General features: G+C 40.7%; 1 protein-coding gene across 1 annotated transcript in view; it reads left to right on the forward strand.

The window, feature by feature from the left end:
- Positions 1 to 303: 303 nt before the first annotated feature.
- LOC123962185 (C-Jun-amino-terminal kinase-interacting protein 1-like) overlaps positions 304 to 20,966 on the forward strand; it is a 25,935-nt gene continuing 5,272 nt past the window's right edge. Inside the window, exons 1-9 of the mRNA XM_046038155.1 lie at positions 304 to 375; positions 8,693 to 8,768; positions 11,715 to 12,299; positions 13,589 to 14,170; positions 14,417 to 14,671; positions 16,841 to 16,916; positions 17,006 to 17,172; positions 17,257 to 17,360; positions 18,334 to 18,444. Of these exons, the coding sequence (XP_045894111.1) occupies positions 304 to 375; positions 8,693 to 8,768; positions 11,715 to 12,299; positions 13,589 to 14,170; positions 14,417 to 14,671; positions 16,841 to 16,916; positions 17,006 to 17,172; positions 17,257 to 17,360; positions 18,334 to 18,444 (2,028 nt within the window). The remainder of the gene's footprint in view (positions 376 to 8,692; positions 8,769 to 11,714; positions 12,300 to 13,588; positions 14,171 to 14,416; positions 14,672 to 16,840; positions 16,917 to 17,005; positions 17,173 to 17,256; positions 17,361 to 18,333; positions 18,445 to 20,966) is intronic.

Genomic DNA, 20,966 nt, shown 5'->3' on the forward strand with positions numbered 1-20,966 from the left:
TCTGCTCCTGCCAGGCAGATGATGATGGTGGTGATGATGATGATGTGACACTGTGGCCAGCCAATGATCACACAAGGAGAGAGAGGAAGGGGCGTGTCCTGAGGCTGAGCTGGGAGCTGATCGATGCTGAGAAGACTGAGGAGGAAGAAGGGGAAGAGAGGGATGTAGAGGAGGGTGGGGGGGAGCTTGTCCAAGCTAAAGAACGCATACAGTTGGCTAAATAAAGGAGGGGAAGAGGAGGAGGAAGAGGAGGAGGGAGGGAGGAAGCTGTCGCCTGTTGGAGGGAGATCAACCTGTGCTGTCATGGACAAATATCGACCAAAGAGACCAACCACCCTGGCTCTGTTTCCCCAGCTGCCACAAGCCGGCACCCAGGTAGGGAAGCTGGGAGGATGCCCTGTTTTTAAAATGAGCTGGGAAAATTGGTTACAGTGTGTGTATAATCATGGGTGGATCCTGTGTTTAGAATGAGGCAGCAGTGGCATCAAGATGAATAAATGGTCTACTGTGTGTGTGTGTGTGTGTGTGTGTGTGTGTGTGTGTGTATTTCCTGGGAGGATCCTGTCTTCAGGATGAGACAGCATTAGGTAGCTTTGTATCTGTGTTTGTGTATGCTGTTAGGTGTGTGTGTGTGTGTGTGCTGGCGGTGGGTCAGTTCTGAAAATGGTTCAGCTGTAGCTGTAAGTTGTTGTGCTTCAGTAAAGAGGCTCCTGTTTCGTCTACCTACTGTTTGCAGTATTACAATTACATTGCAAAATTACCTATATTTTGAATAGCAATAATTAAGCAAATAAGTCAATCTATATCATGTAGCTGTTTTCTTTTGCTCAAGGACACTGACAGAACACTGGGTGTTGTGAGGACTGACCCTGATTGCGCTGTTAAAAACGAGAGCCTCCAAGCTGTTCTGCCTTCTTGTGAAATATATCCATGTATATTTAAAATGGGTCAGCTGTAGCAGCATCTTCTAGTAAGAGAATAGAGGAAGAGGCTAATATAATACCAAGTCAAAAGAGAAATATTTCCATAAAATAAGTCTAGATGATAGTAATGAGTTCTCTCTGCAGGGAGCCAGCAGTAGTAGTATTGTGGTGTATCCCTTTAAAGTAATGGCATCCTGTTTATTGTGTCTGTGCCGATCAGAGCGGAGTCATTTCTCCCTAACCTGGGTTTCCCTTCAGCATCAACATCCGAATGATGTTCCTTACAGTTCCATTGAAATTGATTTCACTGTTGTTATGACTGCTTTTGTCTATTATGGCCCAAATAATAATATAATAGAAATAATACAATAGAAATACAGTGTAGATGGTCAGATGTGGTCAGATATTATTTAACAAACAATTTTATAGGCTCGTGTTGGGGTTCAAATCCAGTATCAAATCCCTTAACAAATCTAGCTATGTTTAGCTTTCAACAGTTGCATTTGTTAATTAGCTACAGTTGATAGAACATGCCATTGATGATGTTTGTCAGTTTCACTAGTGAAAGCAATAGTCGGAGAAAAAAGGTTTGATAAGAGATTCGCTGGATTCACAACCTAGTAAATGCAGAACTATCCTAAACTAACCCTAGAAGGCGAAAATTACCCTTCTCTCTTCCTGTCTTTCCTGTATTTCATCTATCTGTGAGGATGCCATTTTTTCAAGATTGTGGCCTAATTCATTTCACAAACTTTGCAAGAAACCTGGAGTAGCACGATGCTACTGTATGACAGCACTTTACCCCTGTGGAAGCTTGTTGCAGCTCTAAGTCTGGATTAGTTTAATTTGATGACATTTAAAGAAACTGACTTGGATTTATTCACATGCTTGTCCTGCTGGATTTCAGAAAAGTTAGCACAGCTAACTCAATTCTGTTAGCACTCAGGCGAACATTTAGTTAGCTTGTTTTATTTATTATTGGTAGTTTCAGATTAATCGCAAACGCATGAGTCAGCAGATATGTACTAAAACACCAGCTGGTGCTAATACCTTTTATCAAAGTTCTGACCTCACGTCTGGCCTGCTCCTCTAGCTTGTGTCTCCATTGAGGTTTCTTTCATCTGCGTTTCTGAAAAATGTATATGTCTTCCTTGGGTTTATACAACAGCATGCACTCTTGAAACCCTTGGTAATTTCAACAAAGTTAAACAACAATTAATTTGTTAGCATTCAAAAACCTACAGATTCCATTAGGTTCTACCAGCAGAAAATTATAGCTGATAATTTTACATTTTAATTTTGTTTGAACTAGACACGTAAATAAATGTTCATGTGGAAAAGTATAGGGGTGACCCCGAATAGTCGAAGATTCGATAGGAGGAGCCTGATTCGACTCCTAATCTCACCGTCAAATCTTCACAGAGACATTATGAAACAAGGATCATACCATTTTGGCTATATGGGGGTGCTCAATGTCACAGAACTGCCGTTTTTCTCCCAATAAGTTAATATGCAGCATATTGTGATATAAATATCAACATAGAGTGCTGTAAATAAACGTGAGAAAAAAGAAGCTTTTAATAAATCTTGTGTGTGAATAAAGCTAAAATTGTAACCCTAACCCTTAAGGTAGGAGGCGTCAGTGCGCATGTGTGGCGTGGCGTGTGTGTGTGTGTGTGTATGGTAGAAGAGGGGGAGAGAGACAGAGCACCAGCAGCACCGGTGACGTGCAGAGTTTTCGATTCATTTATCACCATTGATGAACCACACAATGAGTATTAAATGGTTTTTACAGTACTTGGAATAGACCTGCGAGTAAACTGCGACGTGCATGCAATGCACACAACTCTGCACGAGACCCTCGGCAGCCGAGCAGAGCCGAGATAAAAAGGTCAACAATAAGCCTCAGTTTAGCTGTAAATGTACAGTGTGAGTTACACTGACTAATGAATAGAGATTGCAGCTCTGCAGCTTCCCCCCGACACACACACACACACACACACACACACACAAACACACACACAGATTCAACTATCAGTCGACTATAGGTAATCCTTGACAATTCTGATTCAACTATGTAAATTGTTAGTCAGGGACACCCTTAGAAAAAAGTGAAATGCACAACATACTGTTGAGCATGGTTATATTCCACTGCTGGAATGAAGGCTAATCACCTTTGACACCTAACACATTTGCACACGAACATTCTTGTCAGATACTGGATACATTGGCCAAACTCAACTACTTTTATGGAATCATTCTTTTAAAGAGATGTATAGTATAACGTAACCAGCTAAATCACGGGTACATCACGGTCCAGGTGTGGAATGCAATTCATTCTCTGTGAAGAGGACATCTTTAGTGGTTCGGCTGCTCCTCACAGGTTAACTGTAATGTGACGTTATCAGTAATGATCTTACTGTAACAGATCATTCCACAGTAAATGATCCACTGTAACCTGACATAGAGTAGGAAGATGATCTGCTGACAGGCAGATATACAGTAGAAAGGTTATTGTGTCATCAGTTCAGTCTCTTCCATAAGCTGCTTGCTGAGAATGTCTGCTGCCTTTAATGCAGCAGTAAGTAAAGACCTGGTCTCAGGGGATAAAACATGAATGAAAATGAGGAACAAATGAGGAACTAATTGCTAGTGAACAGTAATGAGAAACTCCTAATCAAATTGAATTGGAGTAGCTTAATGATTAGTGAATTAAGAAATTACTGCAGAACGAATCAGGAACTTCCCTAATAATACCAAATGGAGGACTATATTGATGACTGACTGGAGAACAGACTGGCAGATCCTATAACTAGTAGCCTATGTCCTATAACGTAAGGGTGGTGATGATGCAGTGGATAAGACACATGCCTTTGGTGTGAGAGACCTGGGTTCGAATCCACTGTGAGACACCAATGTGTCCCTGAGCAAGACATGTAACCCATAGTAGAGTGTGACCTCTGACATATATAGCAATTGTAAGTCGCTTTGGATAAAAGAATCAGCTAAATGAATAAATGTAAGTAGTTACGTTACTCATTATGTTATTACATTACTTTCATTACCCCCCAAAAAACAAAGCAGTCTTGAATATCATATTCATAACAGCAGCAAGGAGTATAGTTTTTACAAAACATATAACGTTTCTTAATGCCACCGGCTGAAAGAAAAAATAACGCAACCATGTTTCTACACATGTATAAGAGCAGTATTAAGTATTTTTACAAATCATAAAACTCTCTCCCAACGAGTACATGCATCACTGACAGTCGCTGCCAGAGTTTCTTTCTTTAAGTTTCATGTTGCTGTTCTTCTTTAGCAGATGCTTCAATAAATTAAATGTAGAATTGTTTGCGGTTGAAAGCATTTTGCTGGTCGCACAGAGTTTCCAACAAACCACAATGTTCTTTGCATCTTAGACTCTGACCCAATAATGTCAGTAGCAACTTCCAGCTGTGGAAAGAACACCTCTCTCTCTCGTTCTCCATTCTTCCTTTGGCTTTTTGGCTAACAGCTGACGCCACACATTCATGCAGTCACATCAAGCATGGGGTGTTCAGTAATGCAGCGTTATTTTGTTTAGTAACTGTAATAATATTACTGTCCCTTACACTACTAAATAAATACAAATATAACAGACTATCATGCAGTGCAGCTCTCAGTCATTCTGTGCTGCTTTCAGATCTGTTTCTCCTGTAGATCAACTTTTCTCATGTAATATCATCCCTGCTGAGGCAACATGATTTAGTCTTCCCTCCTCTTTTGTGTCTTTGTTTGGGGAAGTAACCTCTTTAAATGTGCATGTGGCACCTTTTCACCTCAATGATAAATGAGTACATTTTAATTCAGTTAGAAACTCCTGGACTTTAATAGCTCCTGTGTTTCAGCAGGTTTTCTGCTCATGTTCACAACTTTCTGCACATTCAGAATCTGCAAAGAAGTTGTAATATTAAGAGAAGAATAATAATAATTGACATATCTAACATGTATAATTGTAAATATACAATTGTAAATAAATTTAGGTGTCAAGGGGTTAAGTCTACCTGCCTTATACTCTGCTGTGCATTATGTTATTGCTCCACTGGTAGTAGGGTAGCCACTGGTGTACCAGTGGTGGTATATCATAACTTAAAACCTGTTTTCAGGAAAGTATTAAGATTGATACTAATGGATATTTTAATAAGCAATTGAAATCAGTGTGAACAGATGAACCCACTCTCTCTTTATCACAACTCAACAGACTAGTGGTCATATTGTCGTAGCTATGACAATAATAAACATAGGCCTACAATGACAGTGAGACCACAAAAAAATAGGTTTTTAGAGGAACTTGTGAAATGTGAACTGTATACAACTCAACATGCCCATATCTTATTAACTATAAATAGGCTAAAACAAATGCTTTGATTTGATTCAATTTTCAAACATCAGTGGACCAGAAGTAGTAGGTCTTGTGTGCCGTAGTGGAGCATGTTAGGCCTGCTTCCTTTTATAAATATTTTCTTGTCAGAAGTACACTACTCGTGCAGCACTGACTAGCTGTTTGTCTTTCAAAAGCTACAGTAAAACTATGAACAGGACTGCTCAAAGTTCAGAGTGATGAAGAGCTCACTCCTAATGAGCTCCACAGAGCACCTGTTCTTGCTGTCACTTTGTTGGTCATTCTGGAAAATATCCTTTCCACATAACCAGTGCCATGCTTATAATGTGGCTGTTGATGGACAGGATGAGAAATTGCAAATGAACTTAAGTAAAGGGTGGTGTGAACACAGACATCTACAAACATTTAATATATCACCGTTTTTATGATTGGTCAGTAAATATATTTATGTATTTATTTTTTCAGTTTTTGTTTAGCCTGTTGTTAATTCTATAGTATTGAAGGATGCAGTTCTATAGATTGGTTAAGCTTAGCACATGGTTGCTTATTTTCTTCACATAGGCACTATGTTTTGATAATTAAATGTGTATTAAATAGCCTCACTCTCGTCGTCGTCTGCTTTCGTTTCAGAGGGGACGCGGGGTGTTTCTCGAGCTGCCGCCGCCGTTATTTCAACTCGACTCCTCGACAAGAAACCCACCCTTATCTGACTCTGATTGGCTCTGAACTGGTATTAATCAAACCAACAATAGCACAAGTATTACCCAATCTGGGTTAGAAAAGGACAAGTATTCACAGAATGCGGGTGGGATGATTTGCAAGGGATGCTGCATTAAAAACAACTCGGAAAAACGAGACAAACCGCATCCTGTTTTGAATCAAAATGGGACGCGCTATTCAGTTTTCAAATACGGGACAATTCTGTATTTTAAGGGACGGGTGGCAACCCTAACTGATAGTATCCCCTTCAGACCGTTTGGGAACCAAAACCAACTAACAACACTTGAAATCTCACCACAAATCCACACGCAAACTTCAGCACCTTCGCAAACAGAGCAAGTTTGTGCTTCAGTTTTTCGATGTTGATATTGCAAAACTCGGCCACAACTGTCTTGATTCACAGTGCATGTGTGTTGCATCAGCTAGGTGGAGTTGATGGCTTTGCGAGGCGACGTCATCAGTTATGTTGTGTATATTATTTTTTTTACTGTGTGAAATCATTGCGTGAGTCTCGCAAACCTGATGAGAAATATCATCACTTTTTATTCTCACAAGTTCTTGTGGCATGAGATCTTGTCACACCACTTCTAGGTCATTTGGATAGATCTTCTGGGGACCATCAATGTGTGTACAACATTTCATGACAATCCATCCAGTATATGTTGAGATAGTTCAGCATACAACCGCCAAGCTGCTAGCATGGCTTAAAAAAGAATGTGCATTTTCTCACAAGTCAAGCTAGACGTAAATCTTTAACATGATGGAAAACAAAGTCTCTTTTTCTCCACTTTTTCTAATCCCTGGAACTTAATAAATCTTTTTCTTCCTTTAAAGAGCTTTCAATCATTATGTGTCATTAAGCTCTCTCTCCCTCTTGCCCTGTTTACACCTGCCATTGACTTTCCCACTGATATTCAATTTACTTTCTAGTTCAACAAGACATGCTCCTAGGTGTTGCTGTCTGGAGCTGGCTCTGCATGTTAGCTTCACAGCAGCAGCTGTAGCGACTGTATGCCAACCCACAGCTTAGGCAACGTTGGTTACATTACTTGGCGTATCATTGTTCGCTCTATATCATGGTATTTCTCATTGTGTTGCATTCTCCAGAATCGCTTAATCCACCTTTACGTTGAGCCTTTCTCAACTTTTGTAGTGTTGCTGGGCAGCTTTGGAGTCTCTGTAGCTCAGCAGGTGGTATTGTCATGAATAGCAGCATGTTCATCATTTGAAAGAAACTAATGACGCACACACACTCACACACCACAAACTACAAAGACATCGTTATCCTTCAAGATACTGAACTTGCCCAAGGCAAATTCCTTGAAGCAAGATACTTGCCACTTCGACACACAGAGTGGGTCGCCGATCTTCCTGCTAGTGGGCTCTACCTCATGAGCCAAGCGTTTGCCCTGCTCACATAACAAGAGAACTTAACAACTCTGCTGATGTCATGGGAAGTTTGGGAGGAAAACATGTTTTTCTGCACAAGTTTGGAAAGTTTGCGTCAGTAGTTTTAACAGGTAAATGAACCAACAGGCCAATATTTTCCTTTTATACTCCCACAACTGCATTCTTACATTATCACAGCTATTATTGGGTATCAGACAGAAAATTATAGCTGGCCTTGACTAGACTGTTGTTAAGAATAAAACTGGCTCCATTAGATTTTGTCTGCACATTAAAAATCACCACAGACTGTTGTAACGTCAGGCTGTCATCATAGAGATGTGCTTTATACAGAGAGAGATACTCTGATTCTCCCTGGGTGCGTTCAAATCACCTAGTAGTTCCATTCTGAGTGGACTGCACAGGCTATTCTGCCATTTTAAATAAGATTCAAACTATAGGGAGCAAGACATGCTCAGTTCTGTTCAGAACTGTACAGCTGTTCATCAGTTTGCCAGAGGTAAGCCCTGGATGACATTCACAATTTGATTTACATGAAATTTTTACGGTGTGGTCCACGCTTGATGTACTGAGAGATAACGCATAATTAGTGGGCGTTCTCTAGCGCCACATAGGGGACACAGGAGGTAATGTTTCACTCCTTTATGCAGCATCCCAAGCGTGTAAAAATTCAGAGCTGCGTCGACCTACCACTGGCGACTGAGCCGCGGCACCAATTCATAACAGAGGTCATATATTGCATTCTTCATATAGAGCAGGTTTACACTGTACTCTGTAATATGAACAATTATTATTTTATTATTACTTTGTTGATGCATTCCAACAATTTCTTCTTTTTTAAAGATATTCTTTGGGCATTTTGTGCATTTATTTGAAAGAACAGTGGATAGAATGAGGAAAGAGGGAGAAAGATAAGGAGCCTTTTTCATGGAGTGCGCACTCTACCAGCTGAGCTAAACGCGCCCCACATTCACACAATTCCTGAAGTGGGCAACTAAAAACATAAAATACATTTTAAAATTTTTTTAAAATGTTCATTAAATGTGCCAGTTTAGTATTTTTATTTCATTATTCTGGCTTTAAATCAATTTGGAATTTTAGTGTCTGTGAGTGACCTGACTTGAGTTTTTAGAAATATTGGCATTTGGTTTTTAAATTTCTACATTGAGTATTCTGGATTGATTATATTTCTTTATGTGTGTGTGTGTGTGTGTTGGTTTTTTCTCTCACACTGCTGCTCTGTCTCATTAAATATCTCCAGGACTCCATTAACAACAACTCTTTAGGCAAGAAGGACAGCTGGAAGGACTCCCGCTCTTCCTCCCCACACATAACAGGTATGGACAGTAAAATAAGTCTGAAAAAAGCAAACTAACATAAAAAAGACATTAATAAAGAAATAGATAATTAGTTTGAAATAACAAAATGGATACAAATGTCATCTCTGTGCTTCAAAAGACTTCAGCAACAAAGCTGTGTTAAGACACAAGAAAACCCTGACACTCACGTTCATAGAGATGAGTTCCCCCACTTCCAAGTATTTCTTGTCAAAAAATGTTTGTTACTTTTTCTAGCTTAAGTACAGTAGTTGCAGGAGGGGTGCGAGTCCCTGTGCAAACTTTGCATGGGGGGCCCTGATCATTGACATGGATCCACACAAACCACAGTGCAACGCACATAAACACTGTAGTTCGAGTTCATATGTGCAGCACAATTTGAAAGAAATGCATTGGTTTACATGGAGATAACCATTGCAACGAAACAGGTAAACATTTATGGACAGCTATAGGAGTATGTGTGTGTGTGTTTTCTTTACTTGTTAAGTTGCGTCCCAACAGTATTGTTTTCACCTTAAACAGCAAGCACATTCAACCAGCAAAATTATCCATGGCTTTTAAATAATCTTGGAAGATTATGTATTATTTGGCGTGATTTGGCGCCCCTACTGTTTCAGAGTGTACTTCACCGCTGTCATAAACAAAGACAGCTGTACACGTGCATTTGTAATCATTACATTACTTCGTAAGATCAAAAGTCGACAACTTTGCTAACACAGCCAAACATCAAGCAAGTGCAACGACACAAGACATAGCAATATTACTGACTAGTCCAACAAAAAGAAGGCCAGCTCAGCATCTGTCTCACAGTCTTTTATTTCCCAAAGCTCTTGGCAACATCATCAGCCTCTTGCTTGGTCACTCTCTCTTTATCTCTTCTTAGCTTCCTCTGCCAACATCCTCTTCGTGCTCTTTACCTCTGCCATTAGCTAAAGTTATGTCCGTAGAGCTCGCTGAGCCCGGTTATTTTGCCCGTCCCCTCCAGCATGACACCACTCTCGACCAGCAGTGGCATAATGTTCCTTGAACCTTGGGTGGCATGCTAGCCAACAAAGCTAGACAGCAATTGACGCCGGAGAATTTAAAGTAACGTTACCAGTGTTCGAGTGTGTTATCTAGTAAGTTTGCTAACATAATCTCGAGATTTATAGCTAGCTAAACCTCTGTCCGTGAAACATCTGGCTGATTTTGCTCAAGCAAGTGCAACAACGCAAGACACAGCAAGCCAGCAAACAAGTTATTAGTGATTAGTCCAACAGCAAGAAGGCCAGCTCGGCATCTGTCCTGCATCCTTTCAGCTCTATTTAGCTCACGCCAATGAGTAAAACCCAGTCGCATTTACTCTTGTCTGGTTTCTTGCTCAGTCACTCTGTCTTTTTCTCTTCCTCCAACGTCTTCTTTGGTCTCTTAACAGCCTCTGCCATGAAATCCGTACTGGGAATAACGAGCTAGCATCTTCCAAAGAACTTACATTGTACATTTTATACTTTTTGATTGCTGTAGAGTTGCGTTGGTGCCGTAAAGCATCATGCAGTTCTCACGCTAGATTTCCTGCACGGATTCCAGTATTACACAGTGCAATAACAGACGCCATTCACCCTATTACAAGACAGTGTATCATCAAAAGGATTTTAAGCTGTTTTTTAAAGATAAAATTACTACATAATGTTACTTTAAAGCTGCAGTTGGAACATACACAACCTTCCACGTCTCTCTCTGCTGCTCAAATCACTCCGCTAAGCCCCTCCCACCAAACCCACCAAGGAGCCAATTGACTCTTTGCTAAGCCACCCCCTGAATACACAGCTGGCCAATAACAGCGCAGTATAGGACTTGCTCCAACTGAGGTCCCACACTTTCATGGATGCGCATTGACTCTAATGCAAAAAGAGTCATTTTCTAGCTTTTCCTGGAGCATCTTGTAATAGTTACAGTCATTACCAGAGAGGTTGAAAGGAAAAGTACGACTTATTCTCCTTCCAAAACCTAAAATAAATCCGGCTGTGGATCGTTCCTAATGTAATGTTAGTTAGCTAACGCTAGCTAGCTTACTACTGAATGTAACGTTATAAAATCCTACTGTTCTGCTTTTTAATGATTGTAATAATGAATAGAGGCCTACCCAGCTTTACAGGAACAGTGTTGATCATTCATATCGTTGTCTTTTGTCTCAATCGTCGTGGCCGTTCCGCGGGGCTTAGCGAACGGTCAATTGCCCTTCAAAACATTAATGATAGCTCTGTTCCAGCAATTACTGCAGTCAAAATGTCTGAGCTGCGTCCAAAAATCCCACCCTATTTTCCATATTGTGCACTATATTTAACCCCTGCCATTTAATTAAGTGTGGAATTTAAGCACTTTACTAGTGCCCTGAAAAAAAGTGTCCTTTTTGCAAACAATCCCACAATGCAATGTTTCACATTTTATAGAAAATTGCAGTTGTGTGTGTCTACACCTAATCTAATCTAATGTTCGTATGTTTTAATGGGTTTTAATTGGGATAATTTTGTCCATATTTGATCTACACGGTGTGTGTTATACCTATTCTGCAACATGGGATCAAAATTTTTAACCTTGAAAAACCTATCTGCCTTTTCATGTGTGTATGATAACAAACAAAAGGAACTTTCAAATAATTGTGTGGTAGGACACTTTCAGAAATGTCCAGTGCATTCAGGCCATTGTAAATGGTTGATCATTACAGGCAAACATAGTTAAATATATGTTTTAGAATTAAAAAGTGTAGGAGGCAAATGCATAACAGTAACAACAACACTCAAGAAAGAATGTTCTTGAAATATTTGAAATGTGTGGATTTTTCCTCTGTTCCTGTAACTCATATCCTGGATCAACTGCTTACTGTAGGCTAATCTGATAATCCCTCTGTATACATCTGGTTGCCTAATACATAGTCTGATACTTTTGTTTGTTTTCGTGTGTGTTAAGGGGATCTTACACCACCGGGTGTCAAACCAAAGGCGGAGGACAAGGTCCAACACAGCACGCGCCGCCCCGCCCTAAAATCTCCCAAAACCAATGGAGCCAACAGCAGAGCCAACACTCAGGCTGCTGCCACCACTGCAGACATACGTGCTCGACCGCGGGAAAGGCCGTTGTCCAGGGCCACATACACACAGTCCTCCAGCACACCGAGGAGTCAAAGGAGAGGACGAGTAGCAGGAGGAAGAGGGGTAGGAAGAGGAGTGACAGCAATGAGAGAAAGAAACCTGGGGGACATCAGAGGAAAAGATGGAGTGTCAGCAGGGAAGGAAGATAGAAGAGGAGGAAGACTGTGTGAGGAGTCCAAGGGGAAGGAAAAAGAGAGGAATGGACATCAGAGGCCAAGAGAAGCAAATGGACTGAAAAGCCAGGGGGCTGATGGGAAAGGAAAAGTAGTTGCTAAAGGGGGTAACAGAGGAGGGGGACTGAAGCCAAATAACATACTGTCTAACCAGGAAGTTGTACTGACAGCGATGGTGGTCCCACGCACACCTGTAGCGCCAAGAAACCAGGACAAGACCCAAGACCAAGGTAATGAACCCGTTTTTAGAGCGCAGGGTGGTGGGTATTGGGTGGGTGCCAAAGGGCGGGTAGTCTCTAGCAACAAGGACATTTTCACTGGCTTATACACTTGCACCTTTATTCTGCGTAATAAGAGTGAATCATTTCATTTCAATACAGAACAGGGAAATGGTGCAGTTGTTGAGTAAATTAATTTGATTGAAAGAATTTCTAAAAACCAAAAGCCACAAAAAAACCCTAATATTGATCAATGTAGTCCCAAGGAATTATGCATTTAATTGGAAATACATATGGAAATACCTAATTTTACTTTTTGTATGTTCAGTCGTGCACTGATTAAAACACTCTGTAGATTACACTAGCAATTCAATAGAAGAAACCAACTGAATGCTGCCTTCAATTCCCCTGTTATTATAACCATATTAACTGTACCTTCCAGGAGCCTTCCTCTGAAATTACACTTACAAATGAGTTTGTTTCTAGGAAATTCCAAAGAAACTATGTGACCCGGAAAAATTACTTAAAAAACGTAGTGTATAGTACAGTGTCTTATGGTATAAGTCATGTAAGTTTTCCCAAACAGTTTACTAATGAAAGGGTCAGGACAACTGTGGATGACTTGAGGGTCGGGAGATTCATCTGAAAATGTAAAGCTGTGCACGATGAGGGCCACAAGAGGGCCTCTTGGGAATGAGAATTTCTAAAGATTTAACACTATGTACTGATCTGTAATTTCATTTAAAACTGAAAACTATTTTTCATTTTCATTTTTTGGCACCTTGAGGGCAGAAGATAAAGCTGCCTGCTGCTGGTATCGTGGTTGATGAAAGAGTCAAGTTGTGGGCCAGAAAACTTAGAGTTGTAGGGAACTGCAAAGTTGGTGATAATTCTCTATGGTTTTGCCACTACTAGAAACCCCTTTACACACACAAAGTTATCTGATCCATTGTCCTATGAAGAAAAACATTTATTGGTGCAGATTTAAAGATTTGATGGTCACATGGAAACAAACAGACATTTTGAAAGAGGACATAATATTAGTATACAAAAAAGTCTGTACCACTCCAATCTACGATTACTGGCCATTAAGCATGTGTAATGGAACCTGAGCCTTGCTTAAGGGAAAAATATAAACCTGTGTGTGTGCTTTTTTTCCTGCTAAATACTACAAATACTACATATATGTAATATTTGAGGTGTTCACAAATCCATCCAACCACAGTCCATATTTTATTCCCAAACACATTTTTTTCTATTTCTCCTTAAGTCTACCCACTGTCCATATTTTGTGTTCTTAGGCCAAAACCATGACAGGACTCAGGACAACCCCTCTGTCCTCTCTCGGTCCAGCAGTGAGGGGGGGTCAAACAGAATGTCCCTCAGCTCAGACACAGAGGGCCCCCCACCAGGGCCCCTGCATCCCTCTCTATCCCACCGAATTAACCCTGACATCAGTGAAGAAGAGGGGGAGGGAGATCCAACTGCCTGTGTTAACACCCAGAATGGTCCAACCCTCTGCCTTGCAGGTAATGGAAACACAGAGATGGACTGTACCAAATCAGAGGTGGAAGCAGGGGGAAGAAAAGATGACAATAATACTAAGGTGGATGGCACCAACTCTGTCACTGAAGGAAACTGTGTGGCTGCTCATACTCTACCAAAGAGTGAAGGTAAAGCAGGGTTAAATTTTCACACTGCTAAATACACTCTGGTGGTCGATGAACACGCTCAATTGGAGCTGGTCAGCATCAAGGACTGCTTGCATGGTTTCGAGCACAATGATGACAGCGATACAGAGACGGTCTATCAGTCAGCCAATGAGGAGGAAGACCCAGAGTATGAGGAGGAGAGGAAGAGGACAGAGGAAGCAAGGAAGCAAGGTAATGATACATATTCATTTTTAGCATGGCTGAGCACACTTCTGTCACAAATCAGTGAAGTTACATGAGTTGGTACAACAGTGGCTAAAAGTAGATTGCTTTTTTGCTATTTTGTTGTAGGGCTTATATATGTACAATGCCAGAAATAGGTTGTGGCAATGAGCCGCTTGACCGAAGGTGAAATCAAACCTATGCCATCTGGTTGCATGGTTGCCAGTTTAACCTTCTCTTGTTTTGTGCTCTAAGACAGGAGGAAAGAGGAGGAAAAGATAAGAAAGGAGGAGGAGACGAAGAAGAGGAGGGAAGAGGATGTGAAGAGGAAGAGGGAGGAGGAGGTGAAGAGGAGGAGGGAAGTTGTGGCAAGGATCTCTAAGCAGTCCAAGGTAACGTCAACCACAACTTCAGAGGAAGACGAGTCCAGCCGAGGAAGGGTCGGAGCTTCCAGAAGCAGGAAGTTCCTCAACCTATTTGCCAACAACAGCAGCCATTACAGTGCCACTGGTTTGTATATTCTCCAAATATTTAAATGGTAAATGAACTTGTTCTGGTCTACCAAGCACTTTACAACACATTCACTCATTTACACACATTCATAAACAAGGTGTCAACTGCTAAGCGATTTAATTAAAATAAAATAATAATTTGTTTCTAAACATTACAATTTAGGTGATACATGTCTAATTAATGTTCGGGCTCCTATGACATATGTTCATGACATCAGGTTCAAACTATACAATATCAGCTCTGTCTCTGGTTGGGTCAGGGAAGACAATGGGCATCGGGTGCGACAATCAATTGTTTTATCCCACGTAGTGTGTCATAGTGGCCGCATCTGGGACGACTCACGACGTCACAACGTCATGAGGAAATGACTGTTAGAATGTTTTTTGCCTTCAACAAAGTGTTCGGTCGCGTCCATGACGTTGACCAACAGGAGTGCAACACACCTAGCATGTTGTTCATGCCACTAGGCGGAACTGTGAAACACACCGCCTCAGACGCCATTGTTTGTTTACATTTTTGATGAAAATGCTCCGTATCTGTATAGCGCCTATCTAGTCTTTTTGACCACTCAAAGTGCTTTTACACTACACTACATCTACATTACCTAACATTCACGCATACACAAGCAATGATTGGTAGGGGACCAACGAATGGTCAATCTTGTCTCTACACAAAGTCCACACAAGAACTTATGTCTCTATAAAAAGCAAATCTTACACAATGAGCATCGTAACACACGAAAATATTGTGTAGCCTGAACACAACACTAGTAGAGCTAACCAATTAAAGTTGCTTTTGTCCATCAAATAAGACTGTATGCATCATAGTTCAGTTCTGCAAATTTATATTGTACAGACAGTGAAGACAGAGAGGTAATATGATCTGAGGTTATCAGTATATGCATTAATACCAAAATACCAAAAATGATTTAGTCTTGACAGGACTGAAATACAGTATACATGTTGAAAGTTGGCTATATTCATCACCTCTATATGTGTCTTTGCATACAACCTTTTTATTTTAGTTGGTAATTGAGTATGTTGAGGCTTCAGTTGTCAACTTCGACATGTTCGAGGGCTGAAATGTAAAGAAATGTACCATGCTGTGGGATAAATATACAAAAAAAATTCAAAACTACCTACAAAAAAGACATTGGAAGTGTGAAATTAGTTACTGAGACCAGATTGTAAAGTGAAAAAAAACTAGACGTTAGAGACGATATAGGTCTTCATGGAGCCAGTGATGAGCCACCATCTGGTGTAGCCTGATAATCCGACTGAATTTCTATTTGTCATTTGTTTGTCACTATTTTCCATGAATTCAGCTCACTAGAGATGACATCCCCTGTAGCACAGTGACTAGAGAATAGGCATAGTGTGGATACATCTCTTGCTATTGTCTGTTTTCAGTAATTCGCGTTTGAATGCGGCATAAATCTCTAGAGAGCTGGAATAATCTATCCGTAAGGCAGTAACATGCGACTAACAGCCACTATGAGCCATCATACTGTAGTTTTAAGTAGCTACTGAGAAGATGTCAAGCACATCATGTCATTGCCACAAGCTCCAAAAACTCTCACAAGTCTTTTTTGTAGTTACAATGCTACATCCCTATTTTAATCCTGCCTACAATAATCTGACCAGTGAAATGTTTCTCCAACTGCTGAGAGCAACACCAGGCATTTTTGAATTGGACTAATCTGAGATCAGAGGTCTGGGACTAAGCTACATCTAGTGGCCAATAGTGATACTAATGTGTTCACTTTAAATAATTAGGTGTTGAATTGCATGATATTATAACATATTTCAAATCATTCTGATGGCATTTATTTTTGTTTAGAGAACATTTAAACAAAACATTGGCGTAGTAGACTATGTGTTTCTTTCAGCCCATTTATTCTCAGGGTCCCCAAGTTAAAGGGGTGGAACTTCAGTAAGGGTGTGCATTAATGTCACCCCCAGTATCCTTTTTCATACTAACACCAGGAGTCGGAAAAGTAAAAATGTTCCAAATCTCACACACGGGGGCTCCAACAGATAACTTGTATATGTCCGTCAAAATTGGATCACTTGAGTTTGTGTTTTTTCACTACAGGATGAATAAGAAAACAAAACCAAACTGTAAGCTGCTGATTGTGTGTATAACATCAATGCTGTTATTATTCAGGTGCTGGGTCATTTGGTGTGTTCTCCTGTGTTTTGGATGGAGTGGAGAGACAGCAGAGCCACAGAGCTGTCTACAGGTTAACACATATGAATATACACAAACTAATTGTGACACATCCAAATAAACATTACACTGAAATCTGTATATTTTTATGCCTGTTTTTAGGTTTGTCCCTCGGCATGCAGATGAACTGAAGCTAGAGACAGATGACCCAGTATTAATGCTGAACCAGTCTGAGGACCTGTGGTGTCAGGGTTACAACATGAGGACTGGAGCTACCGGTATATTCCCTGCCTTCTACGCTGTCAGCGTGGCCAAAGATATTAACCAAGGTACAAGATCTGGACTGTAAAAACACCACCATCATCAACAACATTTGATCATTAAAGATTCTTTGTTCTCCTTTCTTCTCGCAGTCCAGAAAGATGGTTGGATAGAGCAGTTCCTAGTGCGATTCCTGGGTTCAGTTCAGGTCCCCATCCACAAAGGCAACGACGTGCTGTGTGCTGCTATGCAGAAGGTGCAGAAACTCAGGCATTGTACAACAGAACCACACAATGAAGTCTCATTATCGGTGATATAGTGGCAAGTAAAGACAACAACCAAAGCTAATAGCTGCAAAGTACAACTGCTTTTTAAAACGAGCCTGTCCTTTTTGTCCAATTTACCTAAGTATAGCATGATCAGATTAGACTTTCTCTTTTGTCTTTACATTATATATATATACAATACAACTTTTATGTCATGGAAGTAAGTAACTAAGCATTGACCTACCAAAAGCACAGGCTACTTTTTCTGATTTATATTTTATTTGTTACATTCATCCCTTTTCTCCTTTCTAAATGAGTAATAACAACAGGGGAAAAGGAGCCAGGGTTTACACCCACTTTCTAGCTCTCTTTTTCATGCTTGTCACAACAATTTCTGTCCCCCTTTAACTTGGGGACCCTGAGAATAAATGGGCTGAAAGAAACACATAGCCTACGCCAGTGTTTTTGTCTAAATTTTCTACAAACAAAATTAAATGCCATCAGAATGATTTGTAATATGTTATAATCTCATACAAATCCAACACATGATTACTTTAAGTTAACACTTTAGTGTCATTAATGGCCACATTATGTAGCTTAGTCCCAGACCTCTAATCTCAGATGTGTTCAATTCAAAAATGCCTGGTGATGCTCTCAGCAGTTGGAGAAACATTTCACTGTTCAGATTATTGTAGGCAGGATTAAAATAGGGAAGCAGCATTGTAACTACAACCTGGTGCAACACTAGGCATGTCTTCTAGCAGAAGCTGTCTGAAAATGTGCACTGTTCCCGCATTTAAACAATATTGAGTCTCAACTTCTCTATACTTTGGATTAAGCACAACCTCACCCTAACAATACAGGCCAGTTTAAAATATATTTTTCAAAACCAGCCCTGGTGCTGATAGTCAGAGCTCCACAGGAATGTTTATTGACTGATTTACTGATTATTTGTGCTAACAGGTGGCGTGTAACAGGCGGCTGGCTGGTCAGCCTCCCTCAGCCTGTGTGCTGGAGGTCAGTGTGAAGGGTGTGAAGATCAGCGTCCAGGACCAGTGTCACTCTGCTCACAGGGTACGTATACCTACCTACCTACCTACCTACCTACCTGTCACACTTTTAAATCCAGCTAATGGTTAACATGCAGCAGGTACTTGTGAACCCAGAACCTAAACTTGTAACACAGTCAAAGCCAGCCAAATAAAAACATGGTGCTGGAGGAATAGAGAGAGCCTTGGACTGGGTTGGGACATAACATTAGTTTATTTGAGGAGGAGAAGTGCATCATAGCACAGAGAATGTCAAATTACCTCCTAATTGCATCAGACCAAAGATTTGTTTCTATTAGAAGGTAGAAGGTCAATTTATCCATCACATTACAACAGTTTTTACAAATGAGATCCAGTTTGTCTTGTTAGATCTTAGCACTGCATTTGGCACCTCTGACCATCACATCCACTTACAGAGAGTATCTATCAGATCGATCTCAGTTTGTACATGTAGTGACGAATCCTCCATCTACTCCAAAGTTAGTCATGGAGCTCCACATGGTTATGTGTTTGGACCAAACCTATTCACCTTATGCTTCCATTGGACAATTTTATGAACTTTGATGATGACCCAACTATATCTATTGATCAAGCCAGATGAAAACAGTGAAAATCAGTTAGCTGTAAAAACCTGGATGAGCTGCAATTTTCTGATGTTGAACTCAGACAAAACTGAAGTTATTGTACTGGGGCCCAAACACCTCTGAGACTTATTATCAACATATAATTACTCTGGATGGCATCACCCTGGCCTCCAGCAACACTGTGAGTTATCTTTGATCAGGACATGTCATTTAACTCTAACATATAACAAATTTCAAGGACTGCCTTTTTTCACCAGCGCAGCATTGCAAAAATCAGGAACATCCTGTCTCAGAACGATGCAGAAAAACAAGGCCATTTGTTACTTCTAGGCTGGATTATTCTAATTCCTTAATATCAGGCTGCCCGAATAAGTCCCTTAAGAATCTCCAGTTGGTCCAGAATGCTACAGCACGTGTTCTGACAAGAAACAGGAAAAAAGACCTTATTTGTCCCATACTAGCTTCTCTGCACTGGCTCCCAGTAAAATCCAGAATAGAATTTAAAATCATTCTTCTTACCTACAAAGCTCTTAATGGTCAGGCACCATCTTATCTTAAAGAGCTCATAGTACCTTACTACCCCACCAGAGCACTGCGCTCCCAGAATGCAGGGTTACTTGTGGTTCCTAGAGTCTCCAAAAGTAGACTAGGAGCCAGAGCGTTCAGCTATCAAGCTCCTCTCCTGTGGAACCAGGTTCCAGTTTGGGTTCAGGAGGCAGACACCATCTCCACATTTAAGAGTAGGCTTAAGACTTTCCTCTTTGATAAAGCTTATAGTTAGGACTGGCTCAGGTGAGTCCTGAACCATCCCTTAGTTATGCTGCTATAGGCCTAGACTGCCGGGGGACCTCCCGGGATGCACTTGGCTCTTCTCTTCTCCTCTCCCTCTCATCTGTATACATTCTTATTCCACTAATGCACGTTACTAACTTGACTTCTTCTGTCAAGCTGTTTTTCCCATCAGCAAATCAGTAAGTGGCACTACTACAAAAGCTTCTGTAGTGTCCCAGCAGACAGATCTTTTCTTTCACCAGACAAACTGTACCCTGCCTGACACCCGACCCAAGTATGTGACCATTGCCCATGTGAACTCACACTTGGCGAGGCTGACGTGAGATGCCCCTCAGCCAAACGGCTGAACAGAGCCCAGATGCACTCCAAATGAGAGTACAACCCTGTACATACTTCCACATCCCCCAAAACTTTGGTTATAGGCCTCTGAAATGTTGGCGGGGCATTACGCAACTTGAAATGGACTCCTCATGAGTCCATCTTATTTGGCGTTATAACATCTACCTCACTTACAAATATATACGGTTTTCAGGGTTAACTATAGAATCTCCGCCAGAGCATCTCCAACATCTACAGTATTGATGTATGTATAAGTACTGTGCAGAGCAGCTTTTCCCCCCAAGCTATCAGAGTTTTAAACTCAAATTCATCCTCAGCACTGCTCCACTGAATACATTTTTATAATTCTTGTTATATTCATGTACAGTGGGGGAAATAAGTATTTGACCCCTTGCTGATTTTGCAGGTTTGCCCACTTACAAAGAATGCAACGATCTATAATTTTAATCATATGTACATTCTAACAGTGAAAGACAGAATCCCAAAGAAAATTCCAGAAAATCACATAATATGAATTTATAAAAATTGATAACCATCTGATGAGGAAAAACAAGTATTTGACCCCCTGGACAAACAGCATGTTAATATTTTGTAGAAAAGCCATTATTGGCCAGCACAGATGTCAAACGGTTTTTATAGTTGGTGACAAGGTTTGTGCACATTTCGGCAGGGATGTTGGCCCACTCCTCCCTGCAGACAGCCTCCAAATCATTCAGGTTCCGAGGTTGTCGCCTGGCAACTCGAATTTTAAGCTCCCTCCAAAGATTTTCAATTGGATTCAGGTCTGGAGACTGGCTAGGCCACTCCAGAACCTTGATGTGCTTCTTCTTCA

Source organism: Micropterus dolomieu, linkage group LG22 (genome assembly GCF_021292245.1).
Source record: "Micropterus dolomieu isolate WLL.071019.BEF.003 ecotype Adirondacks linkage group LG22, ASM2129224v1, whole genome shotgun sequence".
Classification (NCBI taxonomy): domain Eukaryota; kingdom Metazoa; phylum Chordata; class Actinopteri; order Centrarchiformes; family Centrarchidae; genus Micropterus; species Micropterus dolomieu.